At 35.1% G+C, this 26419-nt stretch overlaps 1 protein-coding gene across 1 annotated transcript in view; it reads left to right on the plus strand.

Moving 5' to 3' along the window:
• The window catches only part of KCNH8 (potassium voltage-gated channel subfamily H member 8), a 176883-nt gene that overhangs the window by 74728 nt on the left and 75736 nt on the right, over positions 1-26419 (plus strand). Inside the window, exons 4-5 of the mRNA XM_041411512.1 lie at positions 11538-11665; positions 13912-14152. Of these exons, the coding sequence (XP_041267446.1) occupies positions 11538-11665; positions 13912-14152 (369 nt within the window). The remainder of the gene's footprint in view (positions 1-11537; positions 11666-13911; positions 14153-26419) is intronic.

Genomic DNA, 26419 nt, shown 5'->3' on the forward strand with positions numbered 1-26419 from the left:
CTTCTCTCTATAAAAGTTTGCAGTGAAAAGAGCCCTATCAGCCAATGGGAGAAGCAGACTTTGTTCTAAGACTTTCACATAAGAAAAATGGTAAAACACATGCCTGAGAAGTTTGACAGTCTTTAGGAAGTTCTGTGAAAGTCAGCAACTTTCACACTTCTTTAGTTTGGTTTGGGTTTGGTTTTTAAGTCAATGGACAATATCCTTAAAGCTTCAGTTTTTCAGTATTGCTAATTTGCCTTCAACAATACATGTTTGCCCTACCTGTAAGTTTACTGTAAAAATATTCTCTTCTTTCCAGCTGCTTAATAACATCTGTAATCATTTTGCTGTTGTGAAAAGCAGTCGCCACCTTTTCTTCCTAAAACTGTGCACTTTAAGCAAATTGATTGCTTTTCAATATACAGGAAAAGGTTTGTTTGCTTGTTTCGGGTTTTTTTTAATAAACTGATTCTTAAGTGGATTTATGGGAGTTTTATTTCAGCATCCTAACTTACAATGAGCTACTTTTTGGTAAACTGGTTCAAAATTCCATTGTCCTTTCGGAGGAAAAGTGATTAAATTGATAATTCTATTCTCCAAATCTGTACTCTAGTGAGGCATAGCTGGGTCAGTGCTCCTTCATTTCTGCATATGGCACTAGAACATATGCAGGAATTTAGTGGGCATACAGGAATCCAGGTAGGAAAATAAGAAATTAAATTATTCTGTGACCATTTTTAGATCTCTAGTTTGTGTGCTAATATAGAATAATTTAGATTACTTACATGTAGGGGCTCTACTGCTATAGTCACTGCTAAAATTCCTCTGATTAATTTGACTCATTTCACAAATCTATTGGTAATCTATTTGCGTTTGGTTTTGTTCTTTTTTTTTTATTATTGTGAAAATTTTGAACTCTTTGTTTGAAAGCAATTATTTTAGGACAGATTTTCTCAACTTTATTCCAGAATCATTATAATAATGTGTGCAGCATATAGTAACCACAGACTCACACAATATTTGAGGCGAGAATCTCTGGAGATTCCAATGTCCCCTTCTCAAAGCAGGGTCAGATTGAATGAATTGCCCAGGAACACATGCAGATATGTGCTCAATAGCATGAAGGATGGAAACTCCACGACTTATCTGGGAAGTTCCAGTTCCAGTGCTTGACTCTTCACAAAGCAAAACAAAGCAAAACAAAGCAAAAACAAAGGTTTTTCTTAAACAGAATTTCATGTTTTATGTTGGTCTGCGTGTTAGTAAAGATGCCTTCCCTCTCAAAATAATGTGAATTAAAATTTGAACTACACCTTCTGCTACAACAGATTAAGCTAAGATGCATGTTATGGTTCAGCTGTATGGCTTTTTCTGGCTTCTCCGTAATCCTTAGGTCCATATGAATTTCTGAGGAGACAGATTTATTTTGATTATACATCATTTGTTGGAGGGAGGAGTTGTTCTTTTCAGTGTGCCAGAAGTGAAATACCGTGTGCCAAACATTTTACATTCCAGATTTTTTATGTTGAAAATGTCTATTTGGAGTAGCACTGGTCTCTTGTAAGAAATTCTGCAATGTGCACTTTGATTTATTCTGCTTAATTACTGTCTCAGCTACTTCATGATTGCTCAAGCTACTGCAGTGAATATTCAGGAGACAATTTTTCATTTTAAAGCTTCTTATACCTGTTAGGAGGCACTACATTGGGATGGGGAACATAACCATACAGTCACCTAGACTTACAATAGCCAAAGCAGCTGAAATTTTTTCAGGATACACAGACACCATGCAATTCTATCAGTGGAGGAGATGGGATAGAAGCAGAGTTTTACTCCTATATTCCTGCCGCCCAAAGGAAGAACATATTGAAGAATCCTTTATTCTGCAATGACTCAGTTACATCCCCCCTAGGATGACTTTGCTCCTGGCTCACTATCAAAGTAAGAAGGGTCTGAAACTCTTCTGCCACCATTAAAGAGAAACTCCTTTCCTCCTGGTCTGTGGACTATAGTTTGTATAATTAGGGAAAAAAACTAGAGCTGCCTTTCTCTCCCTGTTCCTTTTGGCATTTGTGAGCACGTAGATGCTCTTCCTCTCACCTTTTCACCTTCTTATCCAAGCAAATAAATTTTATTTGAGCCTTGACTCTTTAGAGACGTATCAATCTTTGTAGCTCCTGCTTTAGCCTTGCATCGAGTGTTAAATGCAAGTGGCAGTTCCATTCCAGCAGCTCTCAGAGAGGCACAGGGCATGTTCTGGAGCTGAGGGAAAAGTGTCCTTTGTGATATATGTAGAATGAAAATGAGAACAAAGACAAGCAAAGTCTGATTCTTGAGCAAATGCAGAGCAGTAGACTGTTCTGGGATAGTCTGGAAGGTTGAGAAAATATATATATATATTAGCAACCAAAAAAGTGTTTACTCACCAGTCTCTAGATAAATTTGTGCCATTTCTTGCAGATTTTCCTTAGAAAACAAGGTTATCAAGGTGGGGAAGAAGGGAGAAATTGTTTGTTTGGGTTTCTCTTTTGTTTTGTTTTTCATTTTGCTGGGAGATTGTTGAAAAGTATCTTCAGACATACCTTTTAAAGTTTGAAAACTCAGCCATGTAAGACACACAAGAGAAAGCATAGAAGAAACAGGGAGTATCTTCAGTACATATGTTGCTGGAGCACTTTTCAGAGTCGTGTGTGTGAGATAGGTGATTTTTTTAGTGAATCAGACAGTTTACAACCTTCCTATATAATTTATAACCTTTCTTATTTCTGTGGGAAAAAAATCTGAAAAGGGAGAAATATCTTTTAAAGACTTTTACTGGCCTAGACACAGCCTGGTATCTTACATTTTATTAAGGAACCATGAGGACTAGAATGCATATTTCATGTGTACTTTGTGTTCAGAAACACATTTAGATGGCCTTGGGCCATTTGCAAAATTCAACTGTAATTACAGTTACAGAGCATGTAGTTCATGCTGTAGCTACTCAGAACAATTCTGAGGTCCTGTAAAGACACAGCAGGTAAGCTCTATTACAAGTGAGATTTGCATAGCTGTAGAACAGAAGGATTTACAACTATCCATCCTAAATTCTAAACTTACAGTTGTAAAACAGGTTGGGCTTAGGGCCATTATCCTTGAGGGATAATCAGAGATACTTTCTGGGTCTTTAAATTACCACATGGAACATATACACAGATATCATAAGATTTTGAACTTATTTATTTCTTAAGTTTAAAAACTCTTTTTAAAAACATCTATTCCCCTTCCCCTTGCTGTTTTAACTCAGGGCAAGTTCCATTGATCACTAAACAATTTTATGGGGGTCTTATCTGGTTCTATATTTTACATCAATCTATTAAGAACACAAGGCTTCATTCTCAAAGACACACTTTTATTACAAGATAGCAATTTTTCAGGTACATATATTAGTATTTTCACTTGAGTAAGCAAGGTGTACTTTAATATCATAATCTGTGTAAATGATTTTTTAAATTATTTTTGCAAATAATGACTTTAAAATTATGATATTTTTTCTGAATATAAAAAAGGAGGAAAAATATAAATAGATAAAATACAATATTAAATTTTATGGAATTAAAGGAAAAGTGAAAACTCTCAGGTTCCATGATATTATGTCCTTAAATACTACACACTTGCAGAGGAAGAGATATCAACACTTGCTGAAGAGAACGAAAAGTTTCTTGGTGATTTAAATAGTTGGCATTATTTCTATATATTATTATTCTATATATTATATTTCTATATATATTATTTCAGTATTATATCTATATATATTATTTCAGTTCTAGGGTTTCTTGAAAAATATTTCAAATATTCTCTTTATTATTACAGTTACATTTTTGTTCATAATGTTATATGAGCATATCACTGTCTCACGAGCTTTGTGGGAATTGGCTGGGGGAAATGCAAACTATTCCTGGAAAAAACAGTCACTTTAAAAACAGCTGGGAGTGATGACCCAGCAGTAAATTCAATGCTACATTTTATTCTGTAAAAAAAACATATGACCACTCACTGCACTTGAATAAATAGACATATCTCAAGTTTGATGACATAATAAAAATTATGATTTTTCCAATTTGTGAGACAATTCTAGAGTAGTAGCAGTAGAAAGCTATCAAACAAACTATTTTTACACAATTATGGAATAGCTATATTTGAGTTCGAATATTTTACTTCATTACAAAAGTTCTGCAACTTTTGGCAGTATTATTAATAAATGAAAAAATAGTTTAAAGTGATTAACTTTCAGTGTTCTTCTGGTGAAACTTAGCCTATTGGAAGCAGTTGAAGAAAGGTATGTCTTCTGGAAATTTTTTTCCCAATTCTTTTTTATGAGTTTTACGATATAGACCCAAATACAGATATCTAAAAAGGAAAACTTATCTATTTATTTAGGGGTGTATTCCCATTGATGAGCAAAATGGAAGAAGAGAAAGAACCCTTCTTTTGGCTTTGCATATTTCTTTCGTCTCACCATTTTTTTTCTTCATAGTGGAAGAATCAGCAGACCAAAATGTGGTTAAGGATTTTCATCTCATAAGCTGTTTAAAAGTCTTTCTAATTCATAACAGCATTAATAGTAATATATAATATGGCTTCTTTTCTCTTTCTCTTTGAAGTGAATTTTCTCTGAAGGCATAATACTAAAATTATGATAATTATACCATTGATTCTGCATAAAATTTGCCCCTTTAAAAAATGTTCCCCAATAATTTTTACAGTGCCTAGCTGGTATGTGTGTTAGGTTGTCGTAGGTTAAGACAATTTTTTTATTTAATCAATTAATCAGTTAACAGAATTTTACAAGCAGCTAGAGGCTAGCTTGGATCCACCATAGAGAAAAGAGTTTTGTGAATTTTTGATGTTGGCAGTGAGAATGTGTCATAAATCCAACAGAACTCCTGCAGCCTCTTGCCCATGGTAATGCTTTTATTCTGTCATTAACACCAAAGAAGACTTTTATCAGTTTTCTATTTATTGGCAACTGCTGGTATGCTGTCTCCTGAATAATAACTGAATTTTTTTCTAGATTTTTTAAAAGCCTAGAATAAAATTAAACCAACTTTCCATATAATCTGGTTTTAGAGATTTTTTTGTGTTCATTTAGAGTTGCTTTACCCCAGGTGTCTCCTCCAGAATTTCCTTGATGGTTTGCTTTTCTTGAAGGCTGCCTATGAAATATGTTTTGTGTCAATGATACTGGATAAGTTTTAAAATCATTGTGTTTCTTGCAGACATCATTGTACATATTTTATTGCACATGGGCTATTCATGAGGGCCTGTTCAAAGATCACACTTTCTGTTGTGCTATTCCTTACCTTACGATGCAAGTCATGAGACATTCTCAAGACACGCATTAAAAGGACAAAAAGAATTTTATTGCACTTCTTACAGGAAGCCTTTTATAAATAGAGTCGAACATATGATGGACAAATTCTTTCACGAATCATTCACTGAACCCAGAGTCAAAAGGAAACAATTCAGTACTTGTGAGATATTCCAGGTAAAAACACATTTGTGTGTGACTGGGCTATGTGGTTGTGACAGCATGATGATATACACAAGAAAGGTGATGGGGGAGGTTTGTTTTCCTGCCTGATTTCAAAATAGAGCAGCAGGAGAGACCACACAGGTATGACAATATATCACTGTGTTTTGAGCAGGGAAGGGTCCAAACAGCATCAAAAATCACGACATTAACCGGATTACTATGCATTTTCGTAGTGTTCCTTCCAGTGTGTGCACAGAGCAGCATCATGGATTTCTTCAAATCTGTCTGTATCTGGATACCTTTCAGCAATGGAGTCCATTTTTCCTGTTCTACTCTGTTGTTGGTGTTATTGTTCAAAAGGAAATCTAGTTTACACACTCAAAATTATGGTATTTCTATGATAAATTTTCTTAGGGTGGGAGTTGGCATTATTTGCTTTTTCATCTCATGATTGACTTTAATTTTGTAAACAATGAAATAAATGAAAAGTTCTTATCTACGATGCCAACTTACCTAATCCTTTGAGTAAAATGCTAGTAAAATAAAAAATTTATCTTTTTATTCCTCATATTCCTGGCTTAGCTCTCAAAATAGCTAAAATGAAGCAATCTCTTTATTTTACAGAATATATTTATAAAGGTGTACACCACATTGCTAAATAAACCTAAAATGCAGAATTTTCGCAGAGAACACCCACTATAGAGTCCATGTAAATCTGGAACTCGCTGTTTTTCTTCAGGACTCTTTGTGCATAGTGTTTAAAGAGATCTGTGTCTGTACTATCCTTCCTACTTTTGCCCAGTCAGGGTTATTGAACATCATGACTTCAAATGGTCATATTTACACTCTTTGAAGGGGATAGTCAATGTGCCTGAATCAATCTTACCCTAAGCCTAACATCCCCACCTGCCAAGCAAACAGAACAGCAGTGGCAATCAAGTAGTTGGGGCTGGAATATAATTTTGAGCATGAAGCTAAAATTCTTGTGAAAATAGAAAAAAGCAGCAAAGAGCCACGGTCCTGTCCCTAGTGGTGAACTTGTCTTCCTTGGCCACTGTACTGCAGAAATACTGCTTAGAGATCCAGGTCTGCAGCTTTATAGCCTTTAGGATAATTCTGTCACACTGGTTGTTAGTGGAAATACCATATATAACTGAATAAAGTTACTCAGTGGTGCATGTGCTTCCATAACTAAACTCCCAGGCTACTTTGCATCATCCCTCTATTTCATTCACATGCTGCCAGGATATTGTGTTCTGGTTTAAATTTGAGAGGTGCAGATTGATTTTATTCATGCTTTGTGTTTTAGGTAAACATGGGCAAATCTCTTGTATTTTCCTGTGTCTTGTGAATGAAATGTTAGATCTTAATTTTCCATTTTATGTCCATGCATATTTGTATTGAAAATTTTCAGTACAAAATCATGGGTAATGACCCATGATCAGACTGGGAGATGTTTTCATGCAAGAATATATTTGGTATGTATCACACCAGACAGAATTGTAGGTAGTGGTTTTAATTAATGCAAGAATGAGAAAAGTGAAAGCAGTTCTTTTGAAGGGATATGAATGAATGTTACAAAGAATGAGGAAAAACTACCAAGGCTGAGACATTTTTTTGTAAATAAAGTGCAAACTTTCTGGCCAGAGCAGGTTAGTTAATTTTGGTATTTGGAAAAAAATGCATGTCATGGTCTCTCTCATGCCACAGGTTGTCTGCTATGGACTGAGCATAGTGCTTCTTGGTCAAATCAGGGTTACTGAGTCTTCACTAAGAGAGGGGGAGGCACTGGAACAGCTGGGAACTGGTGAATGTTCCATCCCTGGAAGTGTTCAAGGCCAGGTTTCACGGGTCTTTGAGCAACCAGTTCTAGTAGAAGGTGTCCCTGCCCATGGCAGGAAGGTTGGAACTAGATGATCTTAAAGGTCTCTTCCAACCCAAACCATTCCATGATTCTATGATTCTATAAATGTGTCAGACTTACCTGGAGAATGAGATCATTATAAATAATAAAGAATTCTGGACTCTATCTAATGCTATGCTCTGACTATTCTGATTTTAGGAAATAATTCTTCACCAAAAGTGTTATCAAGCTTGGAACAGGCTGCCTAGGGAAGTGGTTGAGTCACCACACCTGAAAGTATTTGAAAGCTGCATCAGAGTGGCACTTGGGGACATGGTTTAGTGGTGGAGTTCACAATTAGTGATTGCGAATTGATGATCCTAAGGACCTTTCCAACCTAATTTATTCTAGGATTCAATGAACTGCTTAGAAGGAGAGCAGACATATATTTGGTGTCAATTTAGTCAGTAAAGCTGACTTTCCAGTTCTGCATTGCTGGGGCAGCATATACCTATGAAAGCTTGTCAGAAGTTGTCAGGGTTTATATTTCTGATTTATACCAAAGAAATGGATCTTTTGTTTTTTTCCAAAGGGACAAGAAAAGAGTTATGCCTCCCCTTTCTATTAACCTTAAATAGATGATTGAAGCCTCATGTTCTTATAAAAACACAAGAAAAGACAAGAGTTACAAAGACATTTTTGTCTGGATGTGCTTTCTTTTACTGCAACCTTCCCTCACAAGACTGTAAGTCTTAAGCTGTTAGGAGGCTAATGTTAAGCTCAGCAAAGAGGTGTTCAGTTATTTTATTTTCTTACAAAATATTTTTTAATTGTCATGTCTGATGGTTGTGGTACTATACCTATGTTCATTTGAAAGTAGAGCAACCAGAAGGACAGCAGTAAGAGTTAAAAAATGTATTACCACTTTTCTGATAAAGGGGAGGCAAGACTAAACTACAAGCATCCTTTTTAGGAGCTGTCTTGGGGAGGGGATTACCATTACACAGGAAGGGGTGTGTAGAATCACCAAGAAATAGACCCCTAAATCTGGGATTTTTCTAGAACAGTATTTCTCATTGCATTTGTGGAGATGAGAAGTCCTTTTGATTTTAAGCACAGGGCAAAAATAAGCCAGTTGTATTAAAGTGACTTTCTGCTTATGGTTGATTTTATTCTTGGATATTTTTTTCTAAAATCAGCCATGGAAAAAAATAAAAATCAAGTCTGTCAGGTGCCTAAATTTTTGAAGGACCAGAGAGAAACAGATGGGAGTTTATAAAAAATGAGCTGTCTCTTTCAGAATAGTGAGCTGTGAACTGAGTATGACAAGAGGGAAGTAACAGAAAATAATCACACACTTGTAGATGCACACCTGAACAATGTAGTTTGCTAAAGCTCAGAATTTATTCCTTTCCTGAAGACATTGGGAGACCAGAAAGCAGGAGAATTCACAAATGTCATTCACTTATTTATAAACTACTGACATATGCTCTGATGGCATCTTACAATAAACTCAAATTTTTTTCACTTCTAATAACAACTGTAAAAACTTTTTTGCCAATTCTGGTTAGTAAGAGAATTACTACTTTATAATTAATATAATGCTTTCCTTATTGATGCATGCTTTTCTGTCTCTAGGAGTTGAGTGACCCAGAGGTAGCATTAGTCCTTTGCAAATAGTGTAATCAGCATGTGATGGAAGCCACTGACTGTGAAAATATGCAATTGGTATTGGTTCTAAGCACCATATCAAGTTCCACAGCCTGAGCAGATTAGGGACTGAAACTCTGAACCTAGGTAGGAGAGATAGAATCTGTGTAAAGCCAAAAATTGTCAGGCTGCTGGACCATAAACTTTAAAATCTTATAAGGAACCTGTCCTCATTTAAAGAGCGGATAGAAAGTGAAACTCTGTATCAGTAAATATATGGGGGGGGGAAAAATCAACTGAATATGTGTGCATCAACTGCTGCCATAGTCTCATGGCATTCTGGAAAGAGATAGAATTGTGAACAGCTTTCAGGTCAGTGCTCAGCATAGGACAGAAGGGCACACCTGAGCTTTAGGAGTTATAAAGAAAAAGCCTGAAGGCAGTATTACACCATTGTACCAGGCAATCGTATATCCATAGCTTGAAAGCTGCATGTTGTTCTGCACATAGCTACTGAAAAGATATGTTTAAAGAATATATTTTAAATGGCATGGGTGATCTAGCTGAGGTAAAGAGAAGACTTCCAAGGTTGACCAGAGGTAGGGAGATCCAGGTCCATGCTGGTAGGCATCGTATTGCTGGGGATTGTTGAAAGAACTCAAGGATACCACCTGAAGGCACCAGGCTTGCCTTCTGAGCACGGCTCGGTGTGGGTCTCACAACAGATCACATCACCAAGGCTGTTTCATCTGCCATCTGCCAGCAGGGACTGCCTCGGGCTCTATAGGCTTAGGACAAGGACAGGTATTAGATAGGGCCAGCATGAGGATGAAGCCTTTAGCTAAAGAATCTCAAAAGCATTGCTGGCCAGAAGCTCAAGAAAAGGGTTTTCCCAGCCTGCCTCCCAGCTGACCTGAAGCCTGTTTTATTGACTTCTTTTGGAAGCAGTAGAGTGAACTGAGTGGCTTCAAACAACATGGCAGTTTAGGTTGAGAAAGGGAAAAAGAGAGGCCTGTAAATAAAGAGAATTTTCAAGCCATAGGACAAAACCAGGTTACTATAGCTGAACAATTCTACAGCAGAGACCAACTTCAACTGACTTAAATTAATTTTTCCTCAGAGAAAGAGATAAGCATTTTGTTCTTACCCAGAATTTAAGAAGATTCAAAATTTAGTTTGAGTGTAAGTGGTTTGATGATTGAGAGATTATTTTTTAAGAAAAAAACAACATTAATTTATTTTGGTTTTCTCCAAAATAATGTGCTTTTGTTCTGTTATTCTTCGTTGTAGCTGATACCAATGTGTGTTGGAGATGGAAAAGTGTGAGGCTTCTTCATCTGCCCCCTTCAACTTTTGAGTAGCTATTTGGCTTTGCAGTACAAAGATTTCCCTTCTTGTTTTTTTTACTTTTCTTTTTCCCCCTTCTCTTTACTGACAAGTTTAAAAAAAAAATCCTCAGTTAGAGAGTGCTTTTGCATGAGTTACATGGAAATTTCTTGAAGTAAAGAAGAAGAGAAGTTTGGAAAATTTTTCCTCCTACACATTTTGTTATGTATGGTTTTGTGCTGTTAAGCCAAAAATACATCAGTCTCCTATAATACAAATCTTTCTTGCTTTTCTAGGCAGGTTTCAAGATGTAGCTATTTTGATTGCTTCTAAATTCTGGCTCTGCTAATTAGTCTTGTGTTTTGTTAATTTTTTCCCCCTTAATTTGTATGTATTCAATTGACTTTAATTAAACCTCTTTGACAGACGGCTTCTTCCTTTAGTCCCATAATTTCTTTTTTCTTAATCCTGACACATCACAAAAAGTCTGCTTTCATTTACTCTGGCATCAATTCACTGTAATTCCATCAGAGTGACTAGAATTACTTTGAATTTACTGCTTTACAAGCAAGAACAAAATTTGTTCCCATGATTGACAATTACAGACATCTGAATGGAGGTAAAAACCACAAACCTTTCCAAAATAATGTTCAGTCTTTACTCTTAATGGGTTTCATGTCACCAAGGAATATGCCACACGATTTTGCCAGTGGCCATGTGGTGGGAAAAGGAATCTAAACACATGAATGTAAGAATTGGTTATTACTAATGAGCAAGCTTACAAATTAGCATATTCTGACATAATGGAAGACTAGTACAAGTCAGACTCTGTTTTTAAAAATCCCAAAGGAATTTTTTTTTTTTTCTGTGAAGTGAGGGAAAGAGTAGGATTACCTCAAGAATATTTTCAGTGATTACTTCTAGACATCCTTCCCTCTGGTCTGAAACTGTACAGAGTACATTTATCTTAAGTGTGAAATCAAATGTTGCAATTACTTGCTTCTGAGTTGTGTGAAGGCATTTGACAATTAAAACTGCAGTGGTTTTTATTTGCCCTTCAGGAGAGGGGGGTTTTGTTTCTTTGCTGCAAAAGATTAAGCAAAAGAAAAGGTGTGCATAATATTTACATTTCTACCAATGTCTGAAATGTCAGTAGTTCAGGTCCCAAAGGTTAAAGTGTTATTTCCTGATCTTTAATGCACCCTCACTTCTGTTCTGCAGAAAAATGGAAAGGAAGAGGAAGAGCAGGATCGCATTTTGAGTCGGCACGCAGACGGAGTAGAGCTGTCCTTTATCACATCTCTGGACATCTACAAAGAAGAGAGAAGAACAAATTAAAAATTAATAATGTAGGTGAAATTCTTTTCTTCCCCTACACCTCCAGAAAAAAAAAAAAAAAAAAAAAAAGAAAAAGTAGCCTTTCCACTAACTTAGAAAAAAAAATTAAACTACTGTAAAATGTCAGGGAGTACTTGGGTTATATCCTGATCACAATTTTACAGCAACAAGGATTAGAATGTTTCTCACTGAAGCATGTTTCTTCCTACTGTGGCGTTTGTTACCATATAGCAAGACAGTGCATTTAATCATACTATAAACAGACATTTAATCCCATGAAAGCCACATTATAAAATTTCTCAGGACTTAGATTCCACAAGCTCTCAGAATTTTAGGTCCCAATTTACCTTGTCATCTCAATTATTTTATCTCAACTATTACTATTTGCCCAAAAAAAAAAAAAAAAGAGACTCAAAGTCTTCCTCTAGCTGAAACTTTTAATGCTGTTAAGCTACAAAAGGTCACATTTCATTTAGGAAGTTTTCATGTAAATTTCTCCAACTTTATACTGTGATATTTATATTTTAATTTCATAATTGAAGTAGTAATGTTTCTGTCTTCAAATTAATTCTGTATTCCCCCAGTAACTATAAATAATGAGTCAGTTCACAAAACATGCTGTTAATGATTCTAACACTAAATCAAACCATAGACAAACCAAAAATATAGCAACTGAATGACTTCTAAAGAAATGTTAATGAGAAAAAATAACTCTCCTGCTTTGTGCAGTACAAATTAAAAGTTTGAAAAGACTGGCTATAGATTAAGGGCATGAAAATACACAACTGGCATATATGTCATAGGGCATACAACTACTTCCATTGAATTTAAATATTAAATATTGAAAAAAGATTAAATGTTGAAAAATGATTTTTTTTTTCTAAGTTACAAGTGTTTCATGTTGAAGAAGCATAATAATAATAATAAAAAAACAAACCTGCAAACTATGACCAGGTGTTCCAGGAACATTTTCATTGTATGGTAATATGATAATATTTTTTAGGAATATGACTCTTAAATAATGTTTGATGCCTTACCTGTACTGTCAAAATGCTAGTGCGGATGTTATTTTACCATGTTAAAACATTTATTCTGAGACTAATTCATTAGCCTTAGTGCATGGATTTTTGGAGCTATGTGTTGGAAATAATATGAGAAATGCTTTCTTTTCTGTGATTAAAAAATGGGCTGACTCTAAGAACAGTGAGAATTCAGCTGCTTAAATTCATGAATAAGAATCAAGAATAGAGAAGACAATGACATCAGTATTTCAAAGGAAACACAAAGACAAAGGCTGTGACAGACAAGGCAAATGTAGTTAAGTCTACAGTTATGCAGGTTTTGTCTTTTTAATTTCATAGTGAATAACTTCAGAAGTAATCTTAGCTTGCTGAAGGCACAATATTGTTTTGGGAGGCTCTTTGCTGCTGGAACAGCATTAGCCAGGAGCGCAGTAACAGTGAGCATGAATTTTGTTAGTAAATAATGCAAGACAGGTCATGTCCCACATGCTGCTTTTTTGGGAAGGCAGGTGTTTTTTGTTAAAGCTATGAAAGGTGAAAACTAAGAATTTCTACAGCTTAACGCTGAAATCTTGGTTGCATAGAACAGTGGTAAGACACAGACTCAAGACAAACTAATCTAGTGAGAAAGGTAGTCAGTTCTGGAGACATATTGTAGTAGATTAATATTTTGATTTAGATCAGGTGTGCAATTTTAAAGAAAAACAAAACATTATTCCTACTAATTATGCTTTCATTCACATGAACTGGACTCCTGTAGATGAAACAAAACTAGGAGAGGTGCTTCAAGTACTGGAGCTGTTCAATCCCTAGGACCAGGCTAGAGATAGTCTGAAAGAACCTACTTCTTCCCATATGTTCCTATTTACAGTGCTATGTCTTTGTGTATACAAAGCGCTCACCTATCTGTCCAGTAGAATAATATTGCTCTGCAGTGATAATTAGTTCAAAAGAGGAAGAAATAGTTTGCCAAATGCAGTACCCTCTTACTCCACTTAATCTGTAACTTATTAGTCTTCTTCCTGCCTCAACATTCACAAAAGCTATTCCTTGAACACCCGTATAAATGAATGTGAGGCCTCGGTTAGAAAAAAATTAACATTTGTCCTTGCCTGCATATGCTATTATGATTTTTTTTACAAAACCATCAACCACCTAAAGGCTCCATTACAAGAAATGCTTCTGTGTAATCAAATAATTGTTTTGTCTTGTTTAATTTTTTCTCTCTTTTTCAGAATGTTTTTGTAGATAAACCAGCATTTCCAGAATACAAAGTTTCAGATGCAAAAAAATCCAAATTCATATTGCTGCATTTTAGCACTTTTAAAGCTGGCTGGGACTGGCTTATTTTACTGGCAACGTTTTATGTTGCTGTGACTGTACCTTACAATGTTTCCTTTATTGGCCATGATGAGCTGTCTACAACTCGAAGCACAACTGTCAGTGACATTGCAGTGGAAATTCTCTTCATCATCGGTAAGACTTGTTTGGGGGTTGTTTGGGATCACTTTTCTGACATTTAGGACTTTCACAGAATGAATAATATTTTAGAAAAGGAAATAATCTTCCCTTTCATGACTTTAAAGAAAATTAATTTTAGTTGTATGGCTTGATAATTTATCTGAACTTTAGATCGCCCTTTTTTTTTTTAACTTTAAATTTATTGGGGTAGTTCTGCTGTTACTCTAAAGACACTTTCAATTTCAAGGAGGATTGAAACCCATTGTTTCACCCTGGGAATGCCTCAAACCTTCCCAGTATAGGGATGTGCCCTAGAATTGCTACAACTTTGTTCTCAATCTATGGGGTAATGTTTTTATTTCACACTTAGAAGAGCCACGGACCACAAGCTAAATAGATTTTTTCAAATATCAATGTCAGATTTAAACTCATACTGCAATAACACACATATACGATATCAATATGCTATATTGATAGCTGGGATAGAATTTGAGGAGTTTGAGTCTGTCATCTGATCCATTCTCTAAACTTTTTATTTCTGTGATCCATAAAACTTTTTATTTCTGTGATTATTAAAAGATTCTCATATCTTCTAAGAATCAAAAAGGAGACAAGGTCATATGTAATAATGGCTTGTACAAAAGAAATTTCTTTTTTTTTTTTTTTTTTTTTTTTTTTTTTTTTGGTAGTATCTTTTTTCAGTTTAGTTCTGAAGATTTAAAAGAATCCCTGAATAGAGTCAGACAGATTTTTCTACAATATTTTATTGTTATAATACCACTCAGTGCTGTCACACTGACAAACTAGAGCTCAGATCTGTTGCTACTTGCAGGTGGAGAAGCTATCATTTCTAAGAAATAAGCCAAGTAGGATATGTCTTTCTTGAACATGAAAGGGTTCAGATGGGTTCTGAGAGAGAAAGTGTTGTGGTTTGAAAAGACAGGTGTCTGCCAAGGAAGGCAGGAGTCTCTCTTGAAATGGAAAATGTAAACCCCTTCCCTCCGATTTATAATTTTGAATTTAAGGAGCTCTCAGGTAAAGATATGAGAGCAGGAATAACAGTTCTTTATTAGGAAAAATAAAAGGAAAAATAAAAACGCAGTAATACAAAACAACACTGACAGAGTTAGAATATGACCTGACACTGTTGGTCAGGGTGTTGGCAGCAGTCCCATTAAATGGTGGCTGCAGTGCTCCTGCAGTGACAGGTGTGGTTCTGTCGAAGCAGTGATCCTGTAGAAGGGATCCTCTGAAGGTCCAGTGATGGTGTAGATGGGCTGGTCTTCCTCTGGGAATCCTGTGGAAAAGGCTGCTCTGATGTTCCAAATCTCAGATTATACCCAGGTAGGAATGCTTGGCTCCTCTCCATGGGCAGAGTATCTCACAATGGGACGATGTAATTTCATCATCATGCAGTGACTCAATGGCTCATTAACAGAAGAAATCTCCCCGGAGGGAGGATGGATTGTAGAAGAGGTTTAAAAAACCTGCTGCACTGTGTTCTAACACACGGCAATAGAATACATACTTCTGGCCACATCTTGCATTTGCAACCTAAGACAGAAAGAGACCAAAAAACCAATAAAATCATTTTCAGATTTGAAGCTTCTTTCCACTTTAATCTTTCTTATGTTTTTGTGAAAGAATACAGCTTGGCTCAAACATTAAAAGCAACATTACAATCTTCTCTAGAAATAAAATTAAAACACTTATAGATAACTCAGAAGATTTTCTTATAAAATTTTTGAAAAGTTATTCCTTCTCTCTGTCAGCTTTACTGTAGACAGTAAGACTGACAGGTGATATGGCTGATGGAAGACTCAAATGTTATCATGAATAAATATTTGTTTCTTCCTTTGGTCTTTGTTTTGTCATTAGACTTAAGGTTTAAATGTCCATTTTATGCTCACTATTAGATCTTGGTGGACTCTTTCACATTAATGCGAACAATTCACATTCAAAGATTCTCAAGCACTGCAGTAAGAAACTTGCATTCTGCAATGCAGATCATCAGGGATCATCCCATGTCTAGTGTAAAAAGAGTGAGGTTGGGACTCTAATCTGTCATAAATTAACGTTACATTAAGAATACTAAATCAAATAAACCCATTGATGTACCTGGCTGACTTTATAAAAAGAGTAGAATCAAAGTTACAATATTTTGATAGTGGTGTAAATAACTAGTTTGTGTTATAAATGTGTTTATTTGAATATAAGCACAACAGAGTATAACCTTTATCTAAATGATTTATCTGATGTAGTATTCATTCGAGGCATGAAAGATGGTGAACTGCTCAGTGTTATTTTTCTGGTTATATGTTTTGCTGGAAATATGGAGTCTTTATATCAGTCAGTCAAAAGCAAAGACACACTTATGATCAACAGAATGGCTGAGTAAGAAAAATAAAGTAAAGAAGACTTTCTGTAAATTTTACTTCATATTTTCTAGTTAGATTTTTAGCCCAGGAAATCACACTATGGCTGTAACTAAATGCATTCAAAGAAATGTGCATGGAGCACTAGAAGAGACTTTGACTAATCATGTTACTGGTAGCCACAAACACTGTACTCTAGGATACCAATATTCCTCCCCCAGAGTTTGAATAACAGCTCAGTTTTAGCCAGAATAATTTTCTTTTTCTAGAGTTATTATCTGATTTAAGTCTCCAGCTCTGAGGAAAGGTTTATGGAGTATTTTCAGGACATTGTCATGCTGCATTTAAATCCCTGCAGTGAATTTAAAGAAACAGCGTGTTTATGATCATCTCTCAAGGGTCGCTTTTCTGTTAAAATGCTGAATTAATGTGTCTCAGAACATGTATAACTATATTGAAAGTGGTAAGATTGACAACATACTTAAATTTAAGCATAAGTTTCCAGGCATTTGTTGCATCGTGGTTCTGACAAGCACATCTTTGATAGATGATTTGTGTGCTCTGAGAAAAGTCAATGAGAAATGTTGAGAGAAATTCTCCTTATGATGCTGCTGCCTCACAAATGCAGTGGGGAGATCTGTGTGATATAGGATCTTCAGCTGTATTACAGTTTTGTAGTCACAGATTGAGGTATCACAAAATAGTCATGGATTGAAGAAATAGAGACTATCTATTTTGATTTTATTCATATTTCTGAGAACATGCAGCAATATCCCTTTTATGAACATGGCTGGTATAAACACTCATTTGGACTTGAAAAGGTCTTTGTTTTTAGCTGTGTTATCCAAGACTGACTATATTCTCATGCATATGGTGTGACTCCTGGGGATGGTTCTGTGGATGGCCAGGAACTGGACTGGAACAGGAACTGGTGATCCTGGGGGGTCCCTTCCAACTCAGCTTAATCTGTGATTCTGTGATGTGTGTCAACCTATGCTTAAGCATGATAAAAATACATATGAAAGTGTTCTTCTGACTTGAGGTGCTTACAAGTAAGAGCATTGATATGAATTAAATTATTTATGAGAAAAGCATCTAGCTAGAGGTGTAACTGTTTTAGCCTTTAAAGTTCTCTAAAACTCAGACAGGAGATAAACAATAATAACAGCACGTTTTGTGACATCTTCCAGGAAGAGCATGAAGGGAGAACATAATTAGGTCTTCTCATATGAAACTAAATTTTTCACTCGATATTTCCTGTGATATCTTGTGTGATGCTGTATTTCAGTGTACTTCCATTATCTGTTTCCCTTTGTTATGTGTGCAAACCTTCTCTAACATCCTCCTGTAAATAAATATTTTGCTTCCTCTTACCAAAATAGAGTAGAATTTGTTTAGTTTTAGAATTTTTATATTGTCCTATGTATTCAAAAACCATAAAGAGGTGCAGAAAAAAAAGCTTGTTACCCTTAATGTATTTTAAAAACTCATTAAAAATAGCTTAAGAAGTGTTTTATCAGGTGAGGGCTATTACTGCTTTATTGCACTATTTGCTTCAAAGTTTATGCTCCTGTATTTGCATAGACATTAGCTGGGTCCTTCATTCTGGATATGTATGTCTGGGAGTCTGAATGTCAATATTTCTAAGAAGCATAAAGGATCTTGGTTACTTTTCAATAATATTTTTAAATTTTTCTGTCTTCTGGAGAAAAAAAAAAAAAAAAAAAGCAGAACCTCTCAGCAAGTTCATTCAATTTAATTAGTAATAACCTCCCAATTACTTAATTTTACTGTCCAGTGCAATGTTATTTCTGCAACAGTTTCATTCCAGTTCTCAGATATTGCCTTTCTTTATCTGTTTTGTTTTCTTAAAAATGTATTGAACGTCTTGATTGAAGAAAACAATAATATCTGAAAAATTATCAGTACGTTATTGTCTACTCACAGGGCTATTTGAATAGAAGGTTTTCAAAAGGAGTTAAGTTCAGCGCAATGGTTCTGTGAAAATATGCACAGGCTTTCTGGGTAATGGTAATGTATTATTTGTTGAATAAGATCAAAAAGGGTTTGAGTATTTCGTATCCAAGATGGCCAGGAACAACTATAGAGAAAAGAGCTCCATTTTCTCTTTGTGGATCATTTAGTTTTTAGTGGAAGACAAACACTGGATACTAATTATGGCTATAAAATTATACTTCTTTTGAACAGACTGGAGAGTTATTTTAAGTGATTTCCTGCAGTATACTACTTTGGCACCTGTGGGGGGGAAAATCTATACCCATCCCTTCCTCCACTCTTCCCATACACACTGACATCTCAAGACTTGATCTATGGTTTACACTTTCAAGAGAAAAATTTGATCTTGATTTACACTAAGATATCCTCTATTTGTATGTATATTTCTCTCTGTCCCACTAAATATTATTTAACAAAGTGTTTACCAGCAATTTATGCTTTTGAAGCGGTATGTTTAACAGCACTAAAGCTCTGATTTGTGTGGTATGACACTATAGACTAAGGGGACTTGCGTGGCCATTACCATCTATCACAAATGTAAATGACTCAAAATCTTTCAAAAACTGTTTTAAATCATATGAAGTCCTTGAATCTCACACATTTAATATGTAGAGACTTAAAACTATGGTATAAACCTTGTAGAAATTAATATAATCATTCATGACTTACACAGTAATTCAAGTATACATATTATACTGAAAATAAGATATGTTGAATGAAATTTGTTGGAATAAGATGAGAAAGTATTAAATGCTATAAATTTTATTAGATTGCTTTAAAATGGAAAGCTTGTTTTCTTTTTTCTTTCATCTTATTAATTATTATAACGATTATCATTTCCTATCTTTGCAAGTGCACAGAGGGCCATTTAAAACAATTTCTTTGTCTGGGGGACACATCTAAGAAAACATCTCCTTTTTGAAAGGAAATGGTAGTGTCTTGAAATTTTGAAGGTGTGGTTTCAGGTAGTAATAGGAAAGGACCAAGGGAGAGGTTTGAAATTATCTCTAGAAATTTATTTCTAAGCAACAAATGGTCTCATCTGTGAATGCATATGCACAGAGCAAGTAAACAGATAGAGTCACATTGTTGATACACCTAATATTTGAAAGAGAAGGTCATAAGAAAATGTCCATGTTCTATGGATTGCCTAGTAATGTGAAAAAACAATGCAAAATATTTATGCTAAAAAACAGTAATAAGTTTCTTAAAAATTCTCCCTCAAAACATCAAACTCAGGTGGGCAAGACCACTATAATGCTAAAATCTTTCCAATAACCCTCCTTGGATACTCGTAAGGAGAAGAGATGCTTGTCTGCACACAAGATGCTGTTTCTAAGCACAAAAACATCAGCCTCAACCTGAAGGAGAAAAGTCTAAGCCACAAGTGATTATTCCGTGGAAGTATTTCTGTATCTTCAGGTAGATGTAGATAAGTGTTTTGGTGATGGAGGCACCCTGAAAATTTTATTTGCATTGCCTCTACTAACTCCTTTTTATTAGGGCTACAATCAGACAAAAGTTGTATTTTTCATTTGCTATCCTATTGATAATACAATATTGTATTTTTCGATAAGATTAAAGTCATTAAATCTTTTCTAGGTAATCTGATCTAGTAATTTCCATGGAAATTATTTGATGCTTAATAGCTTACCCCACTTTTTGTGAATTAGCATGTGGTCTTTTTTTCCCTTTTTTGGGTATGATTTATGGCTATTATCTATATGAATTACTGCAAACTGCATGGGGTAAGTTCTGAGAAAAATATTTCAGGTTTTCCCTTGAAACTTGCCAAAAATTGGAAATGAATTAAGCAGTTATGCAACTGCCCACTGAATATTTTACTGATTTGATCTTTGCTTTGTTTGTTGCAACGTTTGTGTGAAGTAAAATCTGTTCATGAAATACCCAACCCTTATATCTTCCTTACACAGGCTGAATTTAGTGAAAAGTTACATCATATTATTGATGTTTCTCCATTCTTTGGAATTACTTCTTTCTGCTATATTTCTGCAGGTTCTATTAAGAAAATTGCCCATGTAGAATTTTTCACACTTCTGCAGTCACGCCTACCTGCGTTTCAAAGCAGAGATAACAGTTCATTTTTCAGAAATATTTCAAGTTCTTTGCTTTTCTTTCTAGACTCCAAAGTCTTTCTTTGTAGAAAAGTCAATAAAACATATTTTACCTGTTCAATATGTTCAGGGATTGAGTCTGTTTTCAAAAGATACAGCATAGTTTATAATAAAAAAGTCTTTCCAGTTTAGTGTGTTATTATAATGGTCATGATATTTGATGCTTCTCTGGTGTGTCAGCTACTATGGGACTGAGATTAACTGTTCACAATTAGGCACCCTCATAATCAAAGAAAGCAACTAAAAAGGCCAAACCCCAAAGGTTAAAAACTAAAGAAGCAGGTAAAAGAAATAAGCCCCCTCTCTTGACATTGGGGTGCTGGTCATTCATGTCTACAGCAGCCAAAGTATCGTGCTTGTTAGAATATACCTTGTTAGTGCATTATCATTGACTCTTCTGGAGGGAGTGACTTTTGTTATAAAAATACCCACTTAGAAGATGCCTTCAGATTTCTTTCTTTATATCTACTAATGAGTAATTTACCCAAGAAAAACAGTATTTCCACTTGGATGTAACTTCAATATCACATTACTTTGCACTGTAAGGACAAATAGTAAGGAAGAGCAAATCAGAACGTCAGTTGCAGATGAATTTTGGGAGTCAGTTCTACTATGACCGACCACACCCAAAACCAGATTTTCTGCCATTAATATAATTGAAAATGTTGTTTACTTGACAAACTTGAATGAATCAAGGCTTAGAACATACATCATAGCACCGCCTTAGAACAGGGACCGTGCCACTCCTCCTGTATCATGCAGTGATAAGCAACTTCGTGTCAAATGGTAAATAAACTCTTCTCACTTGAGAAGTTTGCCTGGTAAAACAGCTCAGTGTATTCAATCATGACTTTAACAGCAAAAACTCTGAATTATAATTACTCCATGCTAGCAGAAACCTCTCATTCAGAAGTCCATCATGTTACATAATACCATGTGAATTGTTGTAAAGATTTTGAGAATTTCTAGTTTTAACCATGTTCCTGCTGTTCATCTGAACTTTAGTCATCCAGCTAAAGCCACAAGGCTTCTAAAAAAGAGCTTCTTTCAATGGAGGTGTAATGTGGCTCTTAAATGTGTTTTCCAGATTCTGTGACTGCCCACACAAAATAAATGGCCTTGTTTGCACAATATTCTGAAGTGCTAGTAACCAGGAGAAAATTATATTTGGGGTTGTACCCAAAGGAAAATAGGAGGGAGAGGTATACTTGGTAGACATATTTTGCATTTTTAAATGTACAGTTGCTTAAGGGCTAATTCTAATAATTTTCTACAATTTTCTTGAATTATAATGCTCCTCAATTAGATGATTTTTTTTTCTGTTTAAGCAGTGAAAGAGAATAAATTTTCCTACTTAACAAAAAACCATCCTGGTAGTACAATGATGGGTCTTGATATTCCATCTTAGATATGGAGTCCATTAGGATCTAGACATCATATCTTCTGATACTTAATTTCTTGAAGTTCCAGTAGTATATCATTTGGTCCAATTTCTTCCTTCTCATCAACACAATACACCTGAGACTTCAGTTATATGTAGTTTTATATGACCTTTCCGTTCTCAAAGCTTCTGACAAGAACTAGATATTTTTACCATCTAGTTGAGTCTTAAATAGATGTCATATTTAACCCATGTGTTAAAGAAACTGTATTTGGATAAAGCATGTTTTCCTGAGGTACATTAACTCTTCTTTAAAAATCTTAAAGAATCCATAACTCTATTTACTTATGACTTGTAAACCATATATTTATATTTGTAGAGGTTTTTTTCATCAATCTGCAGAAGAGATATCTCGTTAAGTGTTTGGTTTTTAAAATGTTGTTACCTCCCGACTCTTATTTTGGGCACACTGGATTGTAATTTAACATCTGATATGACACAACCTTCCTTTGCTTTGCTGTTTTGTTCCAAAATTAGATAAGAAGTATGAATGGAATACGTCTGGATTTTCTGCAAGATTATTGTTAGCTGCTCTTGTAATGACATGAAACTATTTATCATTATCTTACTATTTACAAAGGAAATAGTAGTGTTTCTTTCCTAAAACTGTAATTTTCCTTCATCATGGGCACAGAAAAGTGATTTCTTTTTCTTTCTCAAGCAGGTCTAGGTTTTCATTACAAATTTTCTATAGTTTATATTGGTTGCTACTTAATATCTGTTTGCCATTTGATATAATTTTCTAAAAAAGAAGAAACAAATACTGTTCCTCCGCCAGCTGAAATAGGCTCTTAATAAGTCATAGTTTTGATTATAATATTTATATAATAGGTATTTTATTTTATATATTTATTACATAAAATTTCTACATTTTAGTACTTAGTTTATTGGCACTTAACCTTTGCTGTGCCTCTTCTTTTCTTGTAAGCTTTATTTGATTTCATAGTGGCTCAAGTTCTTACACAATGGTATAAGATGAGCATTACTTTCTTTTCGTACATAAACGCAATTCCAGCTCCCTCACCTGATCATGTCAACCTCTGAAAGAAAATCATCAAGCTAATTGTGGTTATAAAAGTCTGGAAGGAAGATGCATAACTGAAAAACCACACTTCCATTTGAATAAATTGTTCCTATGCAATTTACTAGGAATGTTTATCTCAGCAGTAGAATAAAAAAATGAGAGTTTATATAGGGACAGATAAATTGTTCTTCAAATAATATGGCACTAACATTACCTGGAAACTTTCTTAAAGGTTCTCTTGCCAGATTCTAACATCCTTCTAATATCCTTGTGTCATTAAACAAAATTTGCTAAAACAATCTGATACATGAAAGAACCTGGACTTCGGGGAAAGTATTACTAGCTAAGGACAACCAATGTAAAATCACTTAAAGAAAAGTGAAAAAAAATACAAGAAATTAGAGATGAGTCAGTCATACCATTTAGAAGAGGAAGATGATGTACAAAACTGCCTTTGAAAATCAGTGGGTTTAACATACCTCAATCATCTAGTTTTCAATACAGGTTTGAATGACTGCAGTCTAATGAAACGCCACTTCTTATATGTATGCCACTTGCCCTAAAGGCACAGGGTTTTTTATCTCATTTACTTCCCGGTAAAAGACAGTTAAACTAAGGTATATTACATTACATTTTCTGAAATTTAAGACTATGTTGTGGGCAGTTATCGAATCACCTGCCTAATCCTGAAATGTTATTCTGCTATAACTTGATCATATGTTTAATCACAGCAGGATTTATTTTTTAATCAAACCTAAAGAGAGAAAAAAAATGTTGTCACAGGAAAATCAGCTGCTTCAGTGTAGGAATGCGCCCCCTAATGACAGAGTGGCAAAAACTAACCTTTGTCCCCCAAAAAAGGAAAGAAGCCCAGAAGCTTCTCTCAACTGTTAGGTGGAAAGCTACCTCATAGGGCCTCAGGGACTTCACCAAACACCAGAGAACACCTAATTGGATAGAAGCCAAAAAGTCCCGCCTGATCAATCAAGTAGAAAAGAACAGAACAAAGGAGAAGAGGGGCTTTTGTGTGAAGTGTTTCTACCAGGGGCAGACCTCTGTACCTGGCTCGAGTTTTTCTGTTTGTTATTTTGCCTTTATTAAACCTTTTTTGTTTCTAACACCACCGCAGAAGCCATCCTGCTTATTTTATGCCCCCAAAGTGTAGCTGAGCTATCCTTGGGTGTATTAAGTGTTTTTCTAGGGCTTATGAGAACTGGCTCTAGGACAAACAACTTAATACTTCAGTAAAATAATCCTGTTTATGGGTAAAGTGGTTCAGCTGGCCTCCAGATACCTATTTTTTTAACAGGGATTAGAAATTGAGATTATACAAAACACATAATGTACTTCTAAAATTTTACAGGGGAAAAGCATCTTAATGATCAATAGGTTAGCTGGAAGACTATCAGTTGGTGCCTTTTCTTCCTTTTATATCATTTAGGAGACCAATCTGCATTATGCCTTAAGTAGAATCTCCATTTTTTTAACATGTATTTTTTTCCCTTTGTTGAACACCAGCTTCAATTGGTGTTTTCCTACTATTCACTGTGTGAATGTGTCTGTGTGGGAATGTGTTGCATAGCAGCAATCTAGAAAGAGGCAACTTGTTCAAGGATGTAGCATGTCATACAGAGCTTTAATCCAAGAAAGGTCACCAGTTTCAAAACCTTAGGAGTTTACTTGGATTTTCCAGCTCTTTTATGCCCAGCTATGAAATAAGTTGCCCTTTCTTAGGAAACGAGCATTGGTAGGGTGTGGATTTCACACTGGAAGCTTGTGAAAAAGAAAATAGTCACCAATAGGTGAGCAAAAGCCACTTAAATAAGGAAAGTAATTGCTTAGAGCTTTCCAGTTATTGGAATGTTATTGAAATATGTCATGTATTTGGAATGAAAATATCACAGACCTACAAGGACATGATAATTACAAACTTGGAAGACATTTGGGTAATAATGGTCCCTGTGTTCTGGTGTTTACTGCTGTGAATAATGTGTAAGAGCCTAATGGGAGCAAAATATATAAATAAATTATGAACTGCAACTGTGTATAGATTGCAATTTTAAATTCATTTCATGGCTGAAAAAGCTGGGGTTTGTTTTATAAAAATACATTTTCTATAATCTTTCAGTGTATCTTTGCATGAGTTTTAGAGATATCATATTTATCACAAGATTTTTGTTTTAAGGGATGTGTGTCCACCAGTAGCGGAAATAACAGACTGAGAGAATCCATGCAGATGGAGCTAAATTAGCTGTGGGATCCAACCAGGAGAAAAAATCACAGTCATGGTTTCACAAATTCACTGTTTATTATCTCTGCATACATCTTAAGGACTTGGTGCCTAAAGGGGCTTCAGGTCTGTGTAGTATGGGTTAGGAGGGAAAGGTGATCAGTCTGCAGAGTAGAAAGAAAGGGGAATTCTGAGGAACAGGACTCAAAAAGTAGAAAGTAATTGCATCAGCAGGGAACTGTGATCAGATGGTGTGTGGAGCAGAAGCCCATTTTCCTACACAGTGTGCAAGGGTGACATGATTCCAAGTTCCAAGTGTCTTGAAATTGGAGATCTTGGGTTCTCCCTGTTGGGTGCTTTCAGGTCAAGTTTACCTTTGTGTTCAACAGACAAAAAAACCCCTCAGTGTTTGGAAGGCTGACACTCTTTGCTCAAGGTTCACACACAGTGGTGTGTGCAGAAATGAGTGGGTAAGGAGGAGATCATGGCTAGCTTAAGACAAGTTGGTGTTTGTTAACACAACGTGTGTCTGTGTAAAACACAGTATAAGTCTTATGGAAAATGTAGTTAAACATTATTTAAGGACCTTTCTTAAAGTCAATAGGATAATCTGGACTTTATACTGAGCTTTAATTTGCTTGCATCCTGGCTTTTTTTCTGTCTAATTTGAACTGAAATTGAATTATGTAACAAAATAAGAACTCAGATTTTTCCTAGTGAAGATTTTTCACTCTTTTTTCCCTTGCTACATCAAGAAAAATATGGTATTTTAGATATATGTGTGCTGTACTTCAAGACAGGTGTAATGAGTTAAGCAGTTTGATATTTTCTGCTGTTCCTCCTCCTTTAGTTTTAGGCAACTTTGTAATGATATTTCTCATGCCAGAGACATTATTTAAATGCTCTGGTCTGCTTTCCTGAGCACGTGACATGTATGGCTCACAAGACCAGTTAAAGTGATCCTTTCCTATCTAATATTTTAAAAAATTGCAATAAAATACATTCAGATTTTTTTCTTTAGCAATAATCTTTGTTCATAATGTTTGCTGAGAGGTGCTAAA

The sequence above is a fragment of the Onychostruthus taczanowskii genome, unplaced genomic scaffold (assembly GCF_017590055.1).
Source record: "Onychostruthus taczanowskii isolate IOZ18803 unplaced genomic scaffold, ASM1759005v1 scaffold36, whole genome shotgun sequence".
NCBI classification, from domain to species: domain Eukaryota; kingdom Metazoa; phylum Chordata; class Aves; order Passeriformes; family Passeridae; genus Onychostruthus; species Onychostruthus taczanowskii.